Source organism: Peromyscus californicus, unplaced genomic scaffold (assembly GCF_007827085.1).
Source record: "Peromyscus californicus insignis strain IS unplaced genomic scaffold, ASM782708v3 Scaffold_16__1_contigs__length_79575227, whole genome shotgun sequence".
NCBI lineage: Eukaryota > Metazoa > Chordata > Mammalia > Rodentia > Cricetidae > Peromyscus > Peromyscus californicus.
Window position 1 is genome coordinate 20208908 of NW_026294458.1, and position 23911 is coordinate 20232818.

The 23911-nt window shown below is 38.1% G+C and overlaps 1 protein-coding gene across 2 annotated transcripts in view; it reads right to left on the reverse strand.

Annotated features, from left to right (window-relative positions):
* Ccdc50 (coiled-coil domain containing 50) overlaps positions 1-23911 on the reverse strand; it is a 70453-nt gene that overhangs the window by 33820 nt on the left and 12722 nt on the right. For both annotated transcript variants that reach the window (XM_052740611.1, XM_052740612.1), the window contains exons 2-4: positions 5291-5353; positions 4213-4339; positions 1506-1596 (exon numbers count right to left, since the gene is read on the reverse strand). In XM_052740611.1, coding sequence (XP_052596571.1) covers positions 1506-1596; positions 4213-4339; positions 5291-5353 — 281 coding nt within the window. The remainder of the gene's footprint in view (positions 1-1505; positions 1597-4212; positions 4340-5290; positions 5354-23911) is intronic.

Below are 23911 nucleotides of genomic sequence, written 5' to 3' on the forward strand. Positions count from 1 at the left end.
GTGCCACAGTACATATAAGTCAGAACTAAATAGGAAAAACAAACAAATTTCTCTTGCATCTGACTATAACTTGGAACCAAGTCACTATTTAAGACTCACTTTCTTGCTCTGCAAACTGGAATTAATTACTACCTTGCTTACTTGAACCCACATACTTAAAATCAAGTGTTTGGCTTTCCTTTCTATCCCATGTTTTCCTGAATTGAGGTAGGGTCAGAGAATATAAGTAAGCATTTATAAGAGGTCAATCCATCTGCTAATTTAACAGACAGAAGCTTCCTTTCTATAAAATACAATTACTTATTTCAGCCTGGTTTCATCCCAAAGGAAAGCATTTACTATAAAGAGGCTTGGCATCCTGCAGTAAGAAAAGGTTCCTTATGATACTAACAGAGTAGATCAGAAGGCAACCCTAATTCGTACTTGTAGCTATAATTATCAGACAATCAGAGTTTATTTCTTTAACAAATAGCTACATATACCTAGATATCTCACACTCAGTGACACTGAACGATATTTAAGAAGTCAAGGTGGCTCTTTGTATGTAGGCTAATTTACTAATGACCCTGATCTATCTAAAGTGACACATGTCAATTAGCCCAGAACAGTCCCACTGTATGTGATTATTAGCATCACCCCCTGTAGCTATGACAGGTGTTTCTGGATATATAACAAATCAGACTATAAACCTGCCATTAAAATTGACCAATCATTTTCTACAGTGCTATAAGTCATTACGATGACCACCAACAGTCTAAGATGTGTGAAAGAAGGTAGACACAGAGTTAGTGCAAATGAAATTCTCAGGATAGAGTATTACAAATACACAATACAGCAGCAAACATGTGCAAATTAAATCCCTCTTCTCATAGTCGAAGCACTATTGTCAGCTGTATTCATTGCAACTTTAAAAACAAACTTAAAAAGGATAGAAGAATCCAATGCATTAGGTTAGCATATAAAGGCCGTGAGAATAATGCCAGGTCACAAGAACTGACTCCTCACTCTAGTGTGAGCTGCACTCTAGGCTTGCTCGAAAAAGCTGCAACCCAGATGCACAGTTTTAGCAAGCTGAAGAATGCTCCCAGCATTTCACTTACTCAGAGCTGGGAATGTGGCCGTTTGAGGCCTTTGTGATATATATAATCATTTAAGGTCATGTAGGATACGACAGGGTCCTCGAACCAGTCATGGGCTTCATGCTTATGCCAATGATGATGGAGGCTGATGTGGGCAGAGAAGCTCATGCCAGACTTCCTGCTTTTGAAAGATCCTATCCTGTTAAGTCATCACGCTGGAAATAACTTCTTTCAGTAGTACTAGAAAATGAACTCAGATTTTACGGCAAGATTTCCCCAGGAACATAAGCCATCAAGAAGCCATAAACAGTGGTCCACAGAAAACAACACCTAGGCCCTACTGCACTCCAGAGTCCTGCTGCCATCCAGAAAGGCTGCACTGAGCTAAACCCCTCCCATGGATGTAGACCCTCACCAAAGTCATACCTCATCCTTCTTCTCCTGAAGGCGTCGTCTCTCAGCCTCAATAGTCAGCTTCTCCTGAATTTCCTGGGCAATTTCACAATCATGCTGTTCACTATAAAACAAAGGCAAAGGTGATAGAAACAAAGAACACAAGGGAACACTGTTGTTAAGCAGAAACATTTACTGAATATTCACTGCAAGCTGTTACATATTTTAATCAATTTGCATGACAGTGACATAAAGGACCAATGTCCACTGAATGAAGTAGAAAGCTGGGTTACAAACTGACTGTGTGAAAAACTGCCATTTCCCTCAGATATTGTAATGAAAGCTGTATTGCTTCAGCCAACTGGGCCGGGCCACTCTACAAGAAGATACAGGGTCTTCCAGAATTCTACAGAAGCTGTATAGCCCGGGAGATCAATACCCACCAATATTCAAATACAGAGCACACAGAAAAAGAATGTGAGCAAGCTCATGAAAACATCAATAATTTTGTGATCAGTGGTAATAGTATGATTTTAAAAGTGCTGTATAAATAAACATGATCTGCATTATTTTTAAATTTAGAAATGAACACTAAAAGATGTGTTAAAATTTAAAAGGACAAAAAGAGCTTGCATTCTTAACTGTGGTTCCCATTGGAGACTTCTTTGGAAAATCTCAGTTTTCTCAATGCTTTGGACATTAGAAACACTGTTGCTATCCCTGTTTCTTGTTTTTAAGTTTTCTGCTTATTTGTTTGATTTTCATATTAATACATAAAACAAAAATTAAAGCAATACTACTATGGACACAACACAATGCTCAGTACAGAGGAAACAAAAAAAAGTAAGTCTTTTATATATTCATATGGGAGAAACCAAGGCAATCATTTTGGTAAGAGAAAAAGAACCTTTAGAATAGCACCTTTAAGATATATTCATTTATTTTATGTGTATGTGTTCAGTACCTGCATGTGTGAATAGGCACCACATACACATCTGGTACCCAAGGAGGCAAGAAGACATCATCAGATGCCTGGAAATGGAGGTACAGAAGGTAATGTGAGCTTGCTCCCAGGGCAGCAAGTTGTCTTAACCACTGAGCCATCTCTCCTAGCATCCTGAAGAAGTCTGATTCTCTCAGAAGTAACTATAAAATATGATCCTAGGTACAAAGTCTTCTGATTTCAGGTTTTAAGAAAAATGAGAGTATTTAAATTCCAGAATGTGATAACTCTGGGGAGTTATCTCTTGTACAAAGTAGCCATCTAGGAAAGATGAACAAAATTATGCTTAGAAATGACTACTTCAAAACAAGCTAGAAAAAATTCAAATTATAATTTGCAGTTCAACTGCTAAAAAATACATTTCCCCTCATTTTCCCTCTAATAACTGAACTTTGAATATTCTTTGAGTCTCAGACATGGTTGTATACTCAATACTCAGAGTCAGCATGTTACATTAGAAAGTATTGTCAGGGGAACCTTAACTTTCTCTGGAGCAACCGAAACCCAAGGATTCTAACAAACCCAAGGAGATAAAAATCATTTTTGATTATATCACAAAATGTTGGTTTTGAATAATCTTGGAAACTGGTAGATGTATCTAAAAGTAGGAGTGTGTCTACACACACTAATGTGTATACACACACAAGGCAGTAGAAAACAAACAAGGGAGTGCAGGAGCTCACATCAGACTTTGTTTTAAGACACGGTAGCAAAGAAACAATCCCTAAATGAAAAGTCTACAGACCTGATTTCGGTCAGACATGAGCTGTGCCAGGACTTCTCATGCCACTGAAGAAGTTATAAAAATTGGCTTAGACTTTTATGTTCCAGGTCAAGTACATTAGGATCTTACCCACGAAAACAAAGGAATAACCTTAAACAAGGTGATAAGGAACAGGAAGAAGGCAGAAGCACAGTGTGGAAAGCCGATCAAAATTCCAAAGGTCACACGTGACACAGAAGACATGAAAGTGTAGCTCAGGGTTAGCTTCACAACTTCAAAGCCTGCTTCGAGGCAGGGCTACTTCTAGCTCAGTGGGCTAAATATACAGAGCCATGGGGAAGGAGGACTACCTGAGCATAGAGAGGTCAATACTGGTCACCCTGGCTCAGAAGTAGCTGAAGGTCTCTATCAGAGTGAAAGGTACCATTAATTAAAATGTTTGCTGTGCCAGCTAGCCAGGAACCAAAGGCTGAAAGCCACTATTTCTAGCTTCCTAGGAGCCCCCACCCTTGGGGTCCAATGAAGAAAGGTGGCATTTCTCACATTTAGCACTTCGAACCTATCATACTACAACTCAGTGCTTTCTAGAACATTGAGCTTCTTGGAAAGCAAAGCAATCAAAGAAAGATGGAGCAGCAAACATGGCGACGAAAACTAAAGGAGCCCACGATGGCACACAAGGAATTGGTGCCCGTTGTTCCAGTGCTTTCCCCAAACAAGCTTACAGTCAGAAGAGAAGAGATTATTTTCTTCATGACATGGGTACAAAGACTAAACTGAAAGAGACCAACCAATCAGCTCAAAGTCATAGAGCTAAAAGTGTGCCTACTGTGACTAACACTACCCAATGCATATTTCAGTAACAAAAAAAATTCCAAAGAAAATTTCCGGACAGCCACCACCCAATTTGTAATCGCAGCCAGAAAAGAAACAGAGCCAGGAGGGGCCCCTCCTTGCCCCAGCTGCCGGTGCCACAGGCAGGCCTCATCTCAACACCATTCCCCAGATCTCACAGGTCTTTGTAGCGCTTCTGGAGCTGAGCCTGGGCTTTCAGGTCTTCCTCTTGGAGCTGCTTAGCCACCTGCAGGTCATGCTGGACCAGACGGTTCCGCTGAATGTTTGATGCCAAATGATGCTCAACTGGACAGAACCATTGAAAGAGGAGTTACAACATGCTGACTGGTTAATAAACTCTTAACTAATTTAAGAAGAACCTCGCCATATATCCACCACTCCATTTTATGCTTTTAACAATAGATAAAAGCACTTTAGAAATTACTCCACTGAATAAAAATACCGAAAGGAGTAAGTCACTGCCTTTGATCATGTGACATAAAAGTAGCAATGCCAGGATGTCTATACAGACACACTAAGCTGGCCACTGCTCTTTTTGTTCTTTCTACTAAACTCTCTTGCCATTCCAAGAACTCACAAATCATGAATTCATAAATTGCCATCTAATTGAGTTTTACTTTCCACTACAAGACTAAATAAGTATTCAGAAAAACTCCCCATGTGGGGTTGGGATGACATCTTTGTTGGCAGAGTGCATGCCTAGCATACAGGAAGCCCTGGGTCCTATCCTCAGCATGGCATCAACTGGGTGCGTGGTGTTACATGCCTGTAATGCCAGCAGCACATGGGACACAGAGGCAGGAGGATCAGATTTCTAAGATCGCCCTAGACTACATTGGATGTTTCAGATCAGCCTGGGCTACAGGAGACCCTATCTCAAACAACAAACAAGTCCACAGTGTGACTTAACATAGACGCTAGTATTGCCTGTGGAAAATGTCCCTGTTTCTAGTCCAAGGGCAAGCCTCTGACATACTACAGATATATTACCACTGTCTCCCTCCTAAGGAAGGGATTGTGTGTCCTTTTCCTCCAGACAGTAAACACTATTCTTACCCTGACTCACTTCAAAACATGCAGAATTCATTATTTACCCTTCTCATTTGCCAAGACCTATCCTTCAGGGTAAATATGAGGTATACTTACTGACTTTCTCCTTACCTCACAGGAAGAAACCAGCCTCAAGCTGCCACTAAAGAGAAAGCTGCAGGCTCATGAATTAGAACTGGTACTCACTCTCTTGTTCCTGCAGACTATGAGCCAGGGTGTGGTCCTCCAGGACAGCAAAATCTCGACACACTGAAGAAGAAGAAAGAAGAAAGAAGAAAGAAGAAGAAGAAGAAGGAGAAGAAGAAGAAGAAGAAGAAGAAGAAGAAGAAGAAGAAGAAGAAGAAGAACAGAATGGAGAACTTATTAGTATTACTGTACTTCTACATAAAAATAATTCTGTGTACTTCAAAACAATTTCAATATTTTGCAGTTTTTTAGCTTAAATAAATCACAATGCATACAATGTCTAGTAAAGTATTAATTCATCATTCACAAAAATTCCTAGTGATGGGGCTGGAGAAATGGCTCAGTGGTTAAGAACAATTATTGCTCTTGCAAAAGACCTTGGTTTGAATCCCAGAACTCACATGTCAGCTTACAACAGTGGATCCAACCCATTCTTCAGGCTCCACAGGCACCAGGCACCCATGTGTTGTACATTCATAAATGCAGACAAACACTCATACACAGAAAACAAAAATGAAGAAATCACAAAATAAAAAATTTTGCCTGCTAAACATGAAGGAAGTGTGCCACAAAACAATGGTTAGCTCTCCTCCCTTGCCTTAGAACCCAAAGGTCTTATAAATTCCCATCCACCTCTGTAGGGTGCAGTGAAAATAACCAGAGTCAACAATGCTTTACACATTGTTGCAAAGGAAAAGCTGGTTTCTGGCAGGGTCAAGAGTCACAGCATCTTACTACACCTCAACCTATAGTTCAGGGATCCTCTTCTACAGAGCTGTGCCTATTTCAGTGGGGGGATGGGTGGGTTGGGGGGAATCTCACCTTGTTAGTTTCTCAGGGTTGGAGATCTCTACTCTGAGGATAGTCACCTTCATTAGTGGCTGTACACATAAGTTAAAATGGAATCTCTAGTTCTGTGTAAGCCAAGAGCTGCTCCCCAATAATCTGCAATCCAAAGACAACAGGAATCCTCGAGACCAGGGATCTGCCCCTAATTTAACAGCCACGGATCATGTGAAAACATGTAGGGGGGTCTTGGAGATATCAAGATAATTTTGAAATGGTTTCACAGCACAGGAATCACTTCTGCCCAATAAACATGTTAAACTGAATATAACCCACGTATCCCTTTTCAAATGTAACTGTTAAACTAGTAATTCCCATTGAAATATGTGTTCTTCTCATCAGGCATATTCTTAGAAAATTCTAACGACTTGAGGCCCAGTCAGAGTCACTCTTTAGCTCACAGAATGAAAGTGCTTTCAGATTATGTCTTGGGACAAACAGATGAACCACATTAGTACTCTACAATGTGGTCATTGGTGGCAAAGCTAGAATTAAAGTCAATGTTAATCAGTAAGAGCTCATTCTTTCCCTGACAATTTGACAGCCCTTCTTAATTCCAATAAACTATAAAAGACTGCAAAAAAAATCTATATTAATTAACATGGAGTCTCTAAAACCCTTCAACTAATTAATACAGAATTTTTCTTGGCTAATCCATGTGTGCTTTCAACTTATAGGAAACAAGTTTTCTCAATGTATTGCCATTGACGAATATAACCAAATGCACGGCCTTATTTACTGACCTTTACTCCAGTAATAATGGAAACATTTTCGCTCCTAAAATAAGTCAGATTTTTACATTACTCTTTGAATACTATATCTGAGGAAAGTATTTTGAAAAGAGAAGAGTGGGTGCAGGAAGAATGGCAAGTTTGTAATCGCAGCACTCGGGGGCTAATGAGGAAAGATTGAACGTTCAGGCCAGCATGAGGTACACAGTGAGATTCCATATGAAAGCAGGAATAATAATTAACAAAAAACAAAGTCTATAATACATAGTACATGGGACTAGGCTTTAGAAAAACTATTTTTCAGTATTACGGATACAAATATAAATAAATATACATGTACCTAAATTATACGTACCAGATTCTTGGTTTCTGTATTTCTTAAATTTTTTGTAATATATTTCTTATACTTCAGATATTTAATTTCAGATTCTTTAAATACAATTTTAAATTCACTCATTTTGATAGTATATATTTGCTGATCTTCAAAAATGAAGATATACTCAGGCCTATAACAGTTCAAAGGATTATCATTCACCTGAATACTGTTTCTTTTTAATGATTTTTCAAATATCAAAATTGCTGGACTGAAGCATATTCAATCACTGATAACTGGCCTTAAGTCTTTTTACTGCAGAGGCTGACTTGGTATCTACAAAGTATGTATGATTAGGACTTTGGCTGGGAAAGACGATCAGAGGAAGTGTATGCTGTCAAACACACTGACTGACATAAAATTCCGAAGTTTACTGAGTTTTCTAACAGCTTCCAAATACATAATTTCATTTAGACAGAAATATTATTAGTCTGATGCACAATTCTTCTGTATCAACTGCATTTCTATTCAAGGCCTCCGTCTGAGTTCACTGCATCACTACTCTAAAGCAAGTTGAAGCGTTACAAGTGCAGGCATCCTCGTAAATCAGTAACCAGAATGGCATTGCAGAAAACACTTCACAGCCTGGCCAAGTTCAGCAGATGGACGAGACCTTTGACCCTTCTCTAACCTACTCCAGGTGAAGTAAGCAGTGTTAGCATTCTAGCTCATCTTAAGGCACACATGACAAAGCATTGGTAACTGAATTTAATGTACCTACTTCTTAAATTATTCTTCACTGCTATGTTCACTTTCACTCACCAGGCATTTCCATGTGTTTCAAAATCTTAAGGGTGGGGACTTTGTGGGGCTTATCTCCACACCTTCTCGACACAATGTATGCACACAGAAAAACTAATGGATGCTGATTAAATGCAAACGTTGGTAGTTTTGAGAAAGATGGCTAACTAGAAGGCACTCCATATGATCCAGCTAATAAAATCAGTATAAGAAAGAGCAGACTATTCCAAAGACAGAAGAGGAAGAGCTTCCAGTATTCACACAGGCAGTGAGCGACACAACAGCTCAAATATGTGGGAAATAAGAAAAGCAACACAGCCCAAAGCAGCCAAGCCAAACACCTCTAGCAGCTAGTTCCCTGGCAGAAGCAAGGGAAATAAAAGCCTCATCCAAAGGATTAGCCCTGGAGACCTGGTGAAGAGACCAGACTCAGAACAAGCCCATAGCAGTCACACACTCAAATCCTACTGAAGGAGGGGTCTGCAGTGGAGAGGAACTATTCTGTCATACTGTGTGACTTCAAGGTCCATGAGTAGGCACCATCCTGAGATGTGGGAGCCTGAAAGCAGAATACACCTTGAAGTCAGGTGTATGAAAATAACCTGCCACCACCCCAGAGTGAAATATTGCCCTAAGTAGGCAGTGACAATTGAAAAGAGCAAACAACAGAAAACAGTTGAGAACACAACCCTGCCTACAGAAAATGTTCTGCCAAGTATACCTCAGGCAGGTTATTAATGTCCAGAATATATAGAGTGACAAATAATACCAAAAAGGCTCGCAGTAGAACTCAGTTGGTAGAGTGCTTGCCTAGCATTCACAAGTGCTGGATTCTATCCACTGCATACATCTGTAATCCAAGCACAAGAAATATAGGTAGGATGATCAATAAATTCAAGGTCATCTTCTGCTTCATCATGAGTTTGAGGAAAGCCTATGGTATATAAGATCATGTCTAAACACATAAGCAAATACAAAAAAAAAAAAAGTCAACGGGTCAATAAATGAACCAGTGAACCAGTGAACTGAACAGATGCCTTTTAAAAGGAAAACAAAGAGCTGAAACATTGACTATTTAGCCAGCAGGCATGTAAAGTAAATGTGTCTGAGATCCCATCTCACCTGTCAGAATGGCTGTCGTCAAGAGAACAAATGATAAAGGATGGTGAAGATGGGGACAAGAAATAATCTTCTATCACTGTGTCAATAAGAATGTAAACTTGCTCATTCATGTCCACTGCTGCTCTGTTCATAAGAACCAGAAACTGGAAACAGCCTAGATGTCCATCAACTGATGAGTGGCTAATAAAAATGTGGTACATTTACACAATGGAATATTAGTGAACAGTTTAAAAAAAAAAACAAAATTTTAAATTTGCAGGTAAATGGGTGGGGCTAGAAAAACTCAAGTGAGGTAACCCAGATCCCAAAAGACAAATATTGTACATTTTCTCTTACATGTGAATATTAGCTTTTAAGTCTCCGATAAGCGTGATTCAATCCATATAATCACAAAGGTTAGGTATCGAGTAAGGAACTAGGAGGGAAAAGAGGATCCCCCAAGAAGAGGATAATAGCATACTGGAGAGATGCAGTGAGGGGTGTGACAAGGATAAGAAGATTAAATGGGAAGGGAGATGCAAGACAGGGTAAGGAAGTGAATATGAAGAAAGATAACTAACAATGAGGGTCATTTGAGGGGTCATATGGAAATCTACTACTGTAGAAGCTTTTTATAATATACACATATAAGAATAACTATGAATGGAGTCACCGAAGAACAGGGAAGACAATGCTCCAACTAGACATCTTTCACCCCTGAGTGAAACCTCCAGTGCCAGGAATGAGTTACATCTAGTTGAGTCAATGACCAAAGGGGAGGGGAAACTGTGATTAGAATAGTGTATGGAAAATTGATTCATTCAGAAAAAGAATGTAATAATGTATGTACAGCCACTATAAATAAGTGGCAATTCCTGAGAAAACTAAAAATGAACTGTCATGTAAAGTAGCTATACTACTCCTGTGTATAATACTAAAGAACTCTAAATTAACATGTAGATATGGGTGTCAAAGGAAAGTTAAAACTAACTAATAAAAACAAATGCAAAACACAAAATTGCTTCAGATCTCCTCAAGTTCAGTGTTCTGAAGTACAGAAGTCTAGGAATCACAGCAAGTGGAGTGAGCTGCAAAGACCCTACGGATACTAGCATATGCATTAGCAAACACCACAGGAGTCCCGGGGCAGTTTCTAAAAGAAATGCATCAAAAAGAACCTCTGCTATTTACACCAGACTCCACTAGCCAATCCAAAACTGTCCTTTATGGTTTTCTTTTCCTCTTCTTCAATCACTAAGTTCTCTTATGTTTTCTCATCATTTGTCCCTACAAACAGATCTGCTCAGCAGCTTCACCTCTGAGCTTCAGACACTGTCTGTCTCCCAATTCTCCCTACAATAATTGTGGGCCTTTCCACACACATAATTACAGAACTACTTCTTACACAAATAGCTCCCCATCCATCCTCTTCTTGCCAATCAGTCGGAAAGGAGAAACTATATTTCTTTAGTTATCAACAACTTAGAAAAGTTGACTATCAATGATTAGAATTCCAGCCCAAAGAAAACAAATGTAAGGTCTTAAAATAGTATTTTTAAAATGTTTTCTTAGTCATTAATAGTAACATATTATGACCATCTCAGTTTTTTACCAATAAAGGAAAAAATGGTCTGTATTTTACATAAAATGTTTTAAAGTGTTGGTTTAAAAAGCACATTCAAAATATGTTTGTTGCTTGTGAGCCAAGTACTCTCTTTAAACTTGTTTTGAGGATGTAACCTTTTTTATTACTGAGAAATTTAGAAATGACAGAGCCTAAGTCATTGGATTCTCCTACCTTTTGTATAGACAAAGAGAAGTGTCCCTCATAGCTCCTCTACAAGCATGCACAGACACATGAACATATCCAAGTGCAAGCAGAAATTCCATTTCCTTTTCCAACAAATGAACTCATTCTCAAACTTTAGCCAAATATCAAGCATTTAACATCAATTTATTTACAGTGGTAAGAAAAAGTCTTAGTAAGGTTCAAAAGCTTAAAGTAACATTTTGCTAAACTAATTCCACTCAAATGTTTAGTTAAACTATATTCTTTTGGTAAGAACTCTTCCTTTCACTCCAGTGTAGCTACAGAATTAATATACACATAGTAAATATATAGGAGGTGTGTGTGTGTGTGTGTGTGTGTGTGTGTGTGCACTAATCAAGCTATCCAATACAAGCCAGAAGTACTGCCATATACAAATGCCTAGACTACTAATGTGTTCACTAGAGACCATTTCCTTCAACTCCCCTTTTATGAAATGGTTGAACTTTATGTACTGTCCTTTTTCATGTAAATATTATCAACATCAGATGGAATACTCACTGATTCCTCAGAGAGAGGAGTGTGGCATTGTGTTTGCTTTCATTCACTCAATGAGGATATTCCAAACATATTCTGTACAGAGAATGTGTGACAGTCACAGTTGACATCTGTAAGACTTGCCTGTTTATTTCTCCTAATCATCTAAATATCAAGGTTTATCAACATGTTATTTTGATTTATGAAGAAACTGAAACAAAAAGAAGGGGCTTGAGGAAGATCCCCCAGCAAACAAACGAACATTATTAATTACATTCACCTCTTCTGGTCTCAAATATTAGTGTGCTAAAATTTGAACTGAGATAAATAATATGCATTTCAGAATGTCATAAAGGAGTGGTAGTATTAAATGCTAGTTAGAATAATACAAATGTATGTGTGGATTTTGGAATGAAGAAGGAAATTAAATTTCAGGAAAGATGGTATGTATATGTACTCATACAGTGCCCCAGAAGAACCAATGGGAGGTAATTTACTTTCCCACAGTCTTTACTTGGAGTAGGCTTCTACCACCAGTGAGACTCCGCCTCAATTAGTTCACTCTGGAAAAGCAGTAACGTTATGGCATCTGCCATGCTTGTTAGGAAACCAACAGTAGAACACTGTAGTCATTTTTTATTGGAGCAGAAAAATCAAGGATAATTTCCCTTATGGGACCTTACAACCCAGCCCCCTCCACTCTGGTCCTCCATTTCACATCACAGAATCTCCCCTCAGGGGAGAGAGAGTACTAAAGAATTTTAGACTAATATAGCTAATACAGCAGATCGAACAACCCTTTCACAGAGGTCACCTAACATCACTGCCAAACACAGATATTTACACTGAGTCACAATAGTAGCAAAATTACAGTTACAAAATAATGATGAAAATAATTTTATGGTTGGGGGGTCACCACAACATGAGGAACTGTATTAAAGGGTCACAACATTAAGAAGGTTGAAAAACACTGGTCTAAGATATATATCACATATGTATATATGTATGTATGCACACACACACACACACACACACACACACACACACACACACACACACCAAGATGACTTCAGCATCGCCAGCACCGACATCCACACCAACCCATCATCACCTGTACAACCACTGGCTGAAACAGAAGACCGTAAGAGACCTTCATCCACTGCTCTCTTCACCATCTGGCCAATTTTGAACCTCAAATAGCAAATAAAACTCTGGATAATTGGTTTCTCTGACAAACGACAAAAGAAAGTTGAAAACAAAGAAATGTCTAAGTGATGTTTGAACAATTATTGTGCTGTGGAATGGAGGGTGATTGAAGTCATTGATTCTCTCTTTTAGTGACCTAAAAATCCCTTCACATAAAACTAACCAATTCAAACTATATTAGGCTAGAAAGAAGGGAACAAGTAATTTTGGCAGGTGCTGAACAGATGAAATGTACAAGTGCTCCATCTTCCATTATTTGTCCCAGGTCAAAAGAACAAAGTCAGGGATACTGTTTCACTGACCAACTCTACAAATCCTATTCTTTACAATATTGCTCCACCTGCCTGGGAAATAGATGATCCTTCCTGCCCAAGATCCACAATATAATTTGTGTGTATTTGTGTGTGTGTGTGTGTGTGTGTGTGTGTGTGTGTGTGTAATTCAATCACGTCTATCCATAATTCAGTCACACATGATCCTTAGTATGTTGTGGGATATTTGTGCACTGTGTGAAGATATGTTGATGTGATTGGTTTTAATAAAAAGCTAAACAGCCAATAGCTAAGAAGGAGGTATAGGCGGGACTTCCAGGCAGAGAGAGAGGAAATAGGAGGTGAATCAAGGAGCAAGAAAGATACAAGACATGGAGGGAGTCGGACATACAGAAAGGCAAAAAGCCACATGGTAAAACGTAAATTAATAGAAATGGGTTAATTTAAGTTATAAGAGCTAGTTAGGAGCAAGCATAAACTGTAGGCCAAGCTTTCATAATTAATAATAAGTCTCTAATTCATTATTTGTGAGCTGGTGCTCCAAGAAAAATCTGTCTATGTTAGTATGTCATCATACTCTACTGAACTACTCACAAAGCACAGAAAGACTTCTAAAATTTCTTTGTGAAAATCAGAAAAACTAAAACCTTTTATTTCTGTATACTTCTGTATAGTGAAGGATCAAGTAATATTAACCAATAGTAAAGCTGAGGATACTGGTGTTGGAGAGGTGGTTCAGTGGTTAAAGAGGGTTTATTGCTATCGTATAAGACACAGGTTCCATTCACAGTAACCACCTGGAAGCTCACAACTCTCTATAAGTCCAATTTCAGGGGATCCAGTGTCTCTTCTGGGCTCTGTAGGTACCAGGAATGTATACAGTACATAAACATAAATACACACAAAACTGTCATATATATAAAATTTTAAAAGTCTAAAATAAAAGGCTAATTAATGATTCCTATCCTTACTTGTTTGAGTTCTCATTTTCATTGGTCTGGTTGCTGCATATATGGAACAAAGACAAAGGAAAGGCCCAGCAAGTTTGGAAAAGCTCATATATCATTATATGCGATGGGGACATGGTGGGAGGGAGAAGTCTATCCTATTTGCCAAAGCACCAACTACTACTGGGTAGAAAAAGCATAATCAGCTTTCAATATCCATTTCAAATACCACATTTCCAATAATCCAAACTTATGCCAACACATCTAGCTCACTCCTAAGCACCCATCTGACATGACGTTTATATGCTGGTACTGTAGCACTAATGCATGACACAACTATCACTCATCTCAGTCTCCAGCATATGTTGTAAACCCTGAAAGAGAAGGAATATCTTATGAGTCACTTTATTTCCACTCTATAACAATGCCTGGATAATGCTTTTTTAAATAGAGGAGGATGATTTCATTTTACACACACACACACACACACACACACACACACACACACACACACACACACACACAAACTTTCCCACCCATATCCATCTAGCATACTGACTCATTCACATTCTCTACCTTACTCAAAACAGGGCTAAGAAGCTGCATATCTATCAACACTTCTTCAAGCAACAGCGAATTCTGTCAACCCAAATTCAGTATGCTGTATGTGACAGAATCCTAGACATCTAGAAAGAGGGTCTACTCAGTGATCCACACTTGTCTCCTTGGACCATAATAAAACATACCACTAAATGTATAAAAAAAAAATACGATAAATCTGATATTCCAAGATCATGAAATAGTAATACTGCCCAAATGTAGAGCTGTGTGTGTGTGTGTGTGTGTGTGTGTGTGTGTGTGTGTGTGTCTAAGTCCATTAAGGCAAGCATGGCAAGCAGCAAGACTTAGGATGTAGGTGGCACATTGAAGCAAAGAATGTAATGTGTGCTAAGATAGTGATAGGAAATTGCAGAACTTCGGACCAGTTTCTTGAGTCACTGGTTTAAAAATCTATCCTATGACCTCAGAAGTTGCTGGTTGCCAAATACGCTTAAAGCTAGAAAATATCAACAAAGCGAATGGAAAACAAAAACAAGTCAAGGTTCACAAGACAAAAACAGAAAGGAAAAGTAACAAAATCTTAAAGAAATCTAGTAATAAAAAGACACTTCACAGGTAATAGTCTTGCAATAAGGACAACAGACAGACAACGACTTTAGTACTCAAAGGTTCTATACCAGCATCCTCGGCAAGGTCCTTCCAAATACATATGTAACTGAGAGTCACCATCTCAGTGAGAGCACCAGTGCATCAATTATCAGAAACCTGTAATCCCAAGAAAACGTCAAAAATAAAGGTATTGGATGACTGAACGCATTGCAATATTTTTAAATTCAGTCACTATTCACAAAAAAGTGTGAATAATTTATCACCTCAACCAAATTTTAATTAACAGTGATAATCACAAAAGGTTTCAATAGTTGTCAAATCAAGGCTTTCCCTGTTCAATCCAAGCAATCATTTATATTCCTCTTAAATACTTCTGTTGCATGAAGCCTTCTTCCTTTCAAACCAATCTGTTAAGTAACTAAGTAAAATGGTCTTCAGAAAAACACAATCCTCTGGCCTACAGTGGGGTCTCAGTTTCAGCCCAAAGGCATCCACATTCCCTAAAGCACACAATGGAACCACCCCGGCACTATGAATTACAGCTTATTCTCTACACAGATGTCCATCAGTGTATCTTATAAGAGGCTAATGCACAGGCCAAGTATTTATTCTCTGTGGTACAAGCAGAGCCCAACAATGATCTTGGGGAGCCTTATAGAATACTCTGACTAAAACAGGAATGTCTGACTTTTCAACTTAAGTAGAATTTTTAGAACGTTCCAGAAAGGGAAAGCATAAAAATCTTAGTAATATACTGTAGGATTACAATGTAACTGAAATTCCTTTCCTTTTGGGACATTTCTATTTACCAATTATTTTCCATAAAGGGGATACCTATAATCCTTTCAAATCATTTTATAATAAAATGTTTTATAGACATATAATAAGATGTGTTTTTACTGTAATTTAAATATCTAAATGTAAGGCATCAAATAGGAAAAAAAATCAAGCTCAGTAGGTTTTATTGATTCAATATATACTACTCCATTAGAGCTTTTGTGTTTTATAAAAAAACACAAATAAAATTTACATAAATTTTTCTGATTGTTTCTGAAGCAGCAAAGGTAAAATATTAAGAGTAGTTCGTTCTTATCACCAGAAAAGAAAATTAAAGCTAGTTTTTCACTTGGAAAAACTGTTTATTAGCATAAAATATGTAAGTAAATTCATGTTAGAACTTAAATTATAAAATGGAAAGATAATATGTATGAGTTTAAACATGTGCACACATGCAAAGACACATACACACACACACAAAACATACAGACATACATAGATACACACAAGACACACACGTGCGCGCGCGCGCGCGCGCGCGCACACACACACACACACACACACACACACTAAGCATACACTAAGCGCACACACACACACACACACACACACACACACACACACACACACAAGCCCACAGAGACAGAAACACACACACACTGCACACAAGGCTAAGACTAGGAGAGATATTTTTAAAGTAAAACAATTTATCTAATCCAAACATTTTCACTATTATGCAATTTATCACAGTAAATTTCTGAGTCACTGTTTTGGGATTTTTTTTTTCCCCCTCCAAATTCAAAGCTAAGTGTAAAACCAGTAACTTCAACCACTTACTTGGCAAGCAGGACTATAGCTAACCACAGACGCAGCAGATTATAGGCCAGCAGTTCTGAAAATGCTGAGATGATACAAGTCATCAAATCAGAAGTACTACTTTAATATCACAAGCCATCTACTTCATTATCAAGACCACAGAGAAAATGGGTAAGGAACTAAAAGAGAAAATGCTGAGTCAGGAATTTCCATCTGATGGAAAATGACTGGGGCTCAGAGCAGCAATGAAAACTCTGGGGGAAGCAACAGAGGGATGAAGAATTGTTACTCATACTAGTAACACTTTTTAGAGACAACTTTCCAAAGGTAATTGCCCTTATGAGTTTAGAAAACACAACTCCATCAACTTCCTTTGTTGCAGAAATGAACCTAAATCTACCCTAAGCAAGCTACATTTCAGATCCTGTCTATTCTCAGAAAACGCGGACACAGACTGACAGAACTACTGAGACTCCAGTATCAACAGCGTGTGCTTTCTCCTGGTAGAACACCCACAGTCTGAGATGAGTTCAATCAGAAGATCACCAAAATGATGACTGAGCTCTGCCTTCTTTTGGTCCATCCAGTAGTCACAGGGCTCCTTCAACACTGCAGTGATGTGCAGTCTGCACGGCCCAACACTGGGCAGACAGTATCAGGTGAGAGCTCATGTGAAGACCAAAGGCTGAAGGCTCTACTGAAGTACAATTTATCTCTGACCTAGGGACACAACACTGTCTTACACTGTACTAGTCACATGGATCTTTTCAGCCTCAGTTAATTATAATCAAAATTTTAAGACTGAGTTCTCAGTTCCATGAACCATGTTTCCAGTGCTAAACTGTTACATGGGACCATTGGTACTAAATAGCTATATACAGTATATGATACATACTATATACAGAATATAGAATAATTTCACTATTAAATAAGTTTTCTTGAGTTAACAGTGTTCTAGATAATAATTATATCTGGACAGATGGGACAGTAGTCATTTAGATAAATGGATCACTCGAATCTGGATTAGGCTCCACAACATAAATGTCTAAAACCAATACCACCTTTAAGTGTACGTATGTGCACAAGTGTGCAGATATGTGTGAGTATGTGTGTATCCAGGTACATGTGGGAGTACACTTGTTTTAATCAATATTTCTAAATCACTTTGCAATTACGAGCAATCAGGGGTCTGGAGCACATTGTTGCTCTTGTGTTAGCCACCAACTTAGCTTCAGATGCTTGTACCCTGAGATCGCTCCCGTCTCATGTCCCTTAGCTTGGCAGTGAATGATAGTTTGGGCTTCAGACGGGTAAAAAGGAAAAGAGACCTTCTATATTCACAAGGCAACCACTGTGCACATACAACCACAAAGCTAAAGCTAAAGTAAACAATGCCCAAACGGGAAAGGGAGCTTAATAGTTAAGAGAGCTCACTCAGCAAGGCTCTCAGCCTGCTCCAATCAAGACATACCCAAGGACCTTGACATCAGATTAGCAAATGTGTATATTCATGAATTTCAACATGCCTTGAAAAATCAAAGTGATCACAATTGAAAAAGTATTCTCCTAAATGTTATTGTCTTCCCTGCATTCTGTACACATAATTATATTTTATATGGTTGATCTACTTTGTAACAATTCAGAAATATTTGAACTTAAAAAACTAATTCTATCATAAAAATTACTAAAATGGAAGTATCTCTGCTTTAAAATGTTCATTATTTTCAGATCAACATAAAATTTCCTAACCATCCTTATAAAAAGATGGAGCGCTCACACACTTCCATAGTATACTGTACAACACTGGTTCTATGAGGCACTCAGTGAATACACAATGCCCAAAGAAGCAGAAAGGGCTAACCAAGACCGCCTCTGTGATTCTCTAACTGAATGTTCTGGTAACACCTAAGTGTAAACACAAGTTTGCTCATTTGTAATATGAGAGAAGTAACCATTAGTAAGTACTTAAGCAATACAGATCATCATTATTTTAAAGGTATTCATTCTGATAGAAACAGTCACATTGTCTAAAAAATAAGACTATTGTTAGCTATAGGGCATCATCAAGAGTATGACATTATATAATCGGTAACATACAAAAGTTTTTTAAAGCATTTTTCCTCTAAAATTATCCAGATAATAAGAATCTATTTATCCTACTTTGAGTTTATGTATCTTGAAAGAAACTCCACCCATCTGTTTCCCTTTCTGAGTATTTCTCTGGCACTTTTATGGCCTCTTATGGTTTGGCAACTAGTTCTCTGTTTGCCTTAGCCTAGAAAGAAAAGCCACTCATCTCCTTAAACCTCTGTAGAATAAACCCAGTGGTGCTCATTAAAACCCAAAAGATCACATCCAACCAACTTACCAGAGGGGGGAAAAAAACCCTATTGGGCTGTGGCTTCATAGAACAAGAGAGTTCCCTTAAGTACTAGCTCCTACAAGATTTTTTTTTTTAATCCTGAGCCAGACTGTATACTCTCAACTTCTCTTCTGGAAGTATATACTTGAATAACATGCTTTCCCCTATTATCATTAATAAATTAATTTCAGTAAAAATAAATAACCAATACTCAAAACTTCCAACCTTAGTGCAGATATAGATGATAAGATAAACAAAGTGAAATATCCCTAAAAAAGTTTCCCATCAACTGTAAAACTCACATTTGCATTCTGGTAACTTTCAGAATCTACACAAGTTTCCAGTAACTTTGGAATATGTAATTAAAAATTAGGTCAGAAACACATGAGCAAGTCTTGAGAGTCCCACAAGTTCACTCTGACATATCATCATATCTCAGAAATAGATCATATTCATGGATAAGAAATGTACCTAGAAGATACCCTAAGACTGGCACCTTCCTAGAATCAACTCAGTCTCACCATGATGTAGGTATCCACACAGATTAGAACTACTTTTCTAGCTGCCAGACAAGGAGATTTACTTTAAAATTACATATTCTACTCCAGAAATAAAGTCTATATAGAGACCCTGCAGTAATTACAAAGAAGAAACTAGCCTGTGTTTCCCAGCATGACCATAACACTGCAATTCAAAAAATGAGGGAATGCACAAAGCTCTTTAGAAAGGGATTATGTAAAGTGAGTGAGGTTAAGTTTTTATTTTTGTTCATATTTTGTTTATTTCTTGAGGAAGAAAACCTTATTCATCTTATTGGTATTCAAATTACTATGACTATTTAAATTTTTACTTATTCTTATGTGTATGGGTGTATTGCTTCTAATATGTATACAATACATGTATACTGTGCCTAAGTAGGCCATGAGGACTTTGGCTCCCCTGGGACTGAAGGTGGAGATAGTTCTGAGCTTCCATTCCATGTGGGTGAGAAGAATCCTACCTAGGTCTTCTGAAAGAGTACCTAGTGTTCTTAACTACTAAGCTATCTCTCCAGCCCCACATGTGGAATTTTGATAGCTTTCTTTTCTTAACAAAAGCTGAAAGTCAGCTATTACTATGAAGGGAGAAAGCAAAACTCATAGAGATAGATTCCAGTAAGGATGCTAAGATCCAAGGTAAACAACACACTGAGTGGCAACATGGATATGTTGTGAATTTTGTTTATTATTTCACAGAACTATTTCCAAGGAAGACAAAACATCAGCTTTGGAGCTACATGGATCAGGATTCACATATTACTTACTCATCAACTAAAAACCTTAAGCAAATCCTTTAATCGCTTTGTGTCTCATCTGGGAAATATAGTTGAGTGGGTACTAAGTTCTAGGGACCAGGAATCTGGTGCATTATGGAACAGTACAACTCCATATAAAATGGCAATAAAATGAATATTTCCATAGGCTAAAAGGATTCTGATAAATATCTGTATAGGTGTTTATTCTGATTTAAGCATTATGTTATGTATGCACATATACAACAACAGGATATAAGTATGTACAATTATTTATTTTTATACTCACAAAATATTTTCTTTAAAATAGGGGCATTTTATTAAAATAAATTATGCCATAGGAAGGGTAAAGTAAATATTTGCCATTTAACAAGAAGTAATTCAATAAAGCCTATTATTAGTGTTGGAGTCATCAAAGTTAATAATGTCTTATAATTAGTTCTTTTCTATTAAGTATCTCTTCTAGACAGGTCTTATTAACTCACTGGTGACTCAGATCTAGGTTTCTACACTGGACTTTGTACTCACTCTGGGCCTTTAATAATCTGCAGAAATGCTCCCAACTGCTGTGTCATCTCTCCAGCTCCAGGGATGGATGCCTAATAGTTCTTTATTTTCAATGAAGGCTGGACACTCAGTTATGACTATGAGGGGACAGAAGCAGAACCTCTTTGTAACTAACATCCAACAGAATGATAGCACATTTCCAAAACAGAGTAAGTGTAAGTTGAGGGGAAACCAGAATGTCTAAAATGTTTGATTAGTTTCACCATTCCAAATTTTCACAGTCAAATGCTTAAGATTAACAATGTAATGCAACATTCTCTATGAAAATCACAGTTATAGTCAATCATCAAAGCATCACAATTGAAATAAATTACAATTTCATACTGAGAAACACAGCTATGCAAAATCCAAGTAACACATTAAAATGTACAGGAAAAAGTTTCGTATAACTAAAACTAGATGGATTTTCCTAATTTCTGTACTTTGAATTGGCTTATAATGGAAACTTTCCACATAATCTATATACCATTTTGGTATCTTTTACTGTAGGAAACATGATATTGTTTAGCCAATATGCAGAAATAAAATGACCTTATTGTAACACATAGGTACATCTGCTCCTAGAAAACATGCAGAGTTTTAGTCTAAGTTCTGGCAGCTACCAACAGTGAATTCTGACAGGTTCCTTCTTAAGAAACTGGGCTGTGGAGGGAAGTCTACAGTAGCCTCATGAACTCATCCAAGAGACAGATGGAAAGAAGCAAAGTTAATCAATATAATGATACAAATCTGTCCACTGCAGCCTACATGAAGGCTGCCCACATATACTAACTGAAGTGCTAACCTTGTCCTGCATCAAATAACTGTATCCACACTGCTGCTGTGAAGCTATTTCCAGTAAGCAAAGCAACAAATACTTGCTTTTATTCATCAGTGAACCCTCAAATAACCTTCTGTTGGTAAGCTTTTCCTGTTCTAACCAGCAATCCTCACAAAGCATTCACTATCAGGGTAAAGGGAAACCAAGTTATCAGTCATCAACTGTCTGGTGACTACAAATGCAGAATGCAACTTTTGCTAAAAGGCTTCCTGGGGCTGGATGCTCAGTTACACTACAGGTGTCTTAGTTAGGGTTTCTATTGTGATGAACACCATCATCAAAAGAAGTGAGGAGGAAAGAGTTTATTTCTTCTTAAAAACTCTCAAGTCACACACAGTCCATGACTGAAGGAAGTCGGGACAGGAACCTGGAGGCAGAAACCAATGCAGAGGCCATAGAGGAGTGTTGTTTACTGCCTTATTCCTAAGGGCCTGCTCAACCTGCCATCTTATACGCCCCACCTACAATGGGCTGGGCCTTCTCCACACATCAGTCACTAATTAAAGAAATGCAGTATAGGCCTGCCCGCAGACCAATCTGGTGAAGGTATTTTCTTTTTTCCTTCTTTTTCTTTTTGGGTTTTTAGAGACAGGGTCTCTCTGTATAGCCTAGGTTGCTTTGGAATCTGCTCTGTAGACCAGCATGACTTAGAACTAAGAGATCTGCCTGCCTCTGCCTTCTGAATGCTGGGATTAAAGGCACTTGCCAATAGCCTGGCAGGTGGGGGCATTTTCTCAGTTGAAGCTCCCTCTTCCGCAAAGACTCTAATTTGTGTCAAATTGACACAAAAATAGCCAGCTGCCTGCATCTTGAACAGAAAAGGGCTGCCTACATCTTTAACAGAAAGACAAGATGTCCACATACTTTTCTGATGCAGAGAATAGACTTCATTTTTATTGCTCTAGAGTGTGTCTGTGTCCAGGTCTGTGTGTGTGTGTGTGTGTGTGTGTGTGTGTGTGTGTGTGTGTGTGTGTGTGTGTACACAAGTGTGAGTATTAAAGGTATTTTTATTTTGTTCTGTTTTATGTACTGGAGCCAAGACTCTACTACTAAATTACACTGTCATTTGTTACATAAAAGATAAGAATTATTTGGAGGAAGGGCTGATAGATAGGTCAGCAGTACAGTGTTTACCCAGCATGTACAGAGGCCCATGGTTCAATGCCCTGCACAAAAAATAAATAAATAAATATTATTTAGAGACTTAAAAAGGCTTATCTCTCTCCTTAGAAATATAACATTTTTTTCCAGGTAAGATAGTGGACTAGCAGCTATGTCAGAATGAGTGGCTGATTATTGTTAGGAAACAAAGGGAACAGGAATATTTTCTCTTCACCAGCTGCTTCTCTAGCCCCCAGAATCCATTTGACCAATGCCCCAACAAAGTTTCTCTGCCACCAGACCCAAAACTGTCCTCTACCAAGGGACCCTACTTGTTGCTGGGACTGCATGCACCAAATACATCAGCCTCACAGGTGCAGAACCTGGCAAACTCAGGCTAGCAATTAACTGCACAGTGGGTAAAAGAACACTTCCATGCAATCTACCAAGCAGTGCAGTGTCGATTTTACAGAATGGGTCTGCAGTGACTGCTGCCAGAGTCCTCATAGTGCCTCAACAAGGATAACAAAACCTTGGGAAGTAAACACATGCTCTCAACAATTCTTTAGGCACCACACAGCTATCCTGGCAGATGGCCCTACTATCGTCAATCTGCTATCTCGAGCTCACAGCTGTTTGTGCCAAGGAGTTCCATATGAAAACTCCACACAGAAATGGAGTTGGAAACCCAAAAGAGACAAGTATAGGACTGGCAAAAACAAATTTGCCCAGGGTAAAATCCGGACCAGAAGACAAAAGGAATCCATGCTTCTCAGCAACCCATGGAACTTTCTCTAAAGCACATCATGTATGGGACAAAACAAAGTCTCTATAAATCCATAGAAATTGAAGTAACATCATGTATTCTATCTGACCACAATGAGATAGAACTAGAAACCAACAGCAAGAGAAAGTACAGCAAGTATACAATCATGAAAACTAAATGAAACACTATGGAAAGATGAATGGTACACTGAGGAATCGAGAAAGAAACTTTAAAAAGGTCAGAAATTCAGGAAATAGAAATGAAATAAACAATAAAAAGTATCAATAGATCAGAGCTGGTTCTTTGAAAAGATAAACATTGACAAATCCTTGCACAAATCAACCAAAAGAAAGACAGAGAGAAGGCATAAGCTAGTAAAATCAGGAATGAAACAGGAGAAATTAAAAGACACCAAAAAATTTCAAAAAA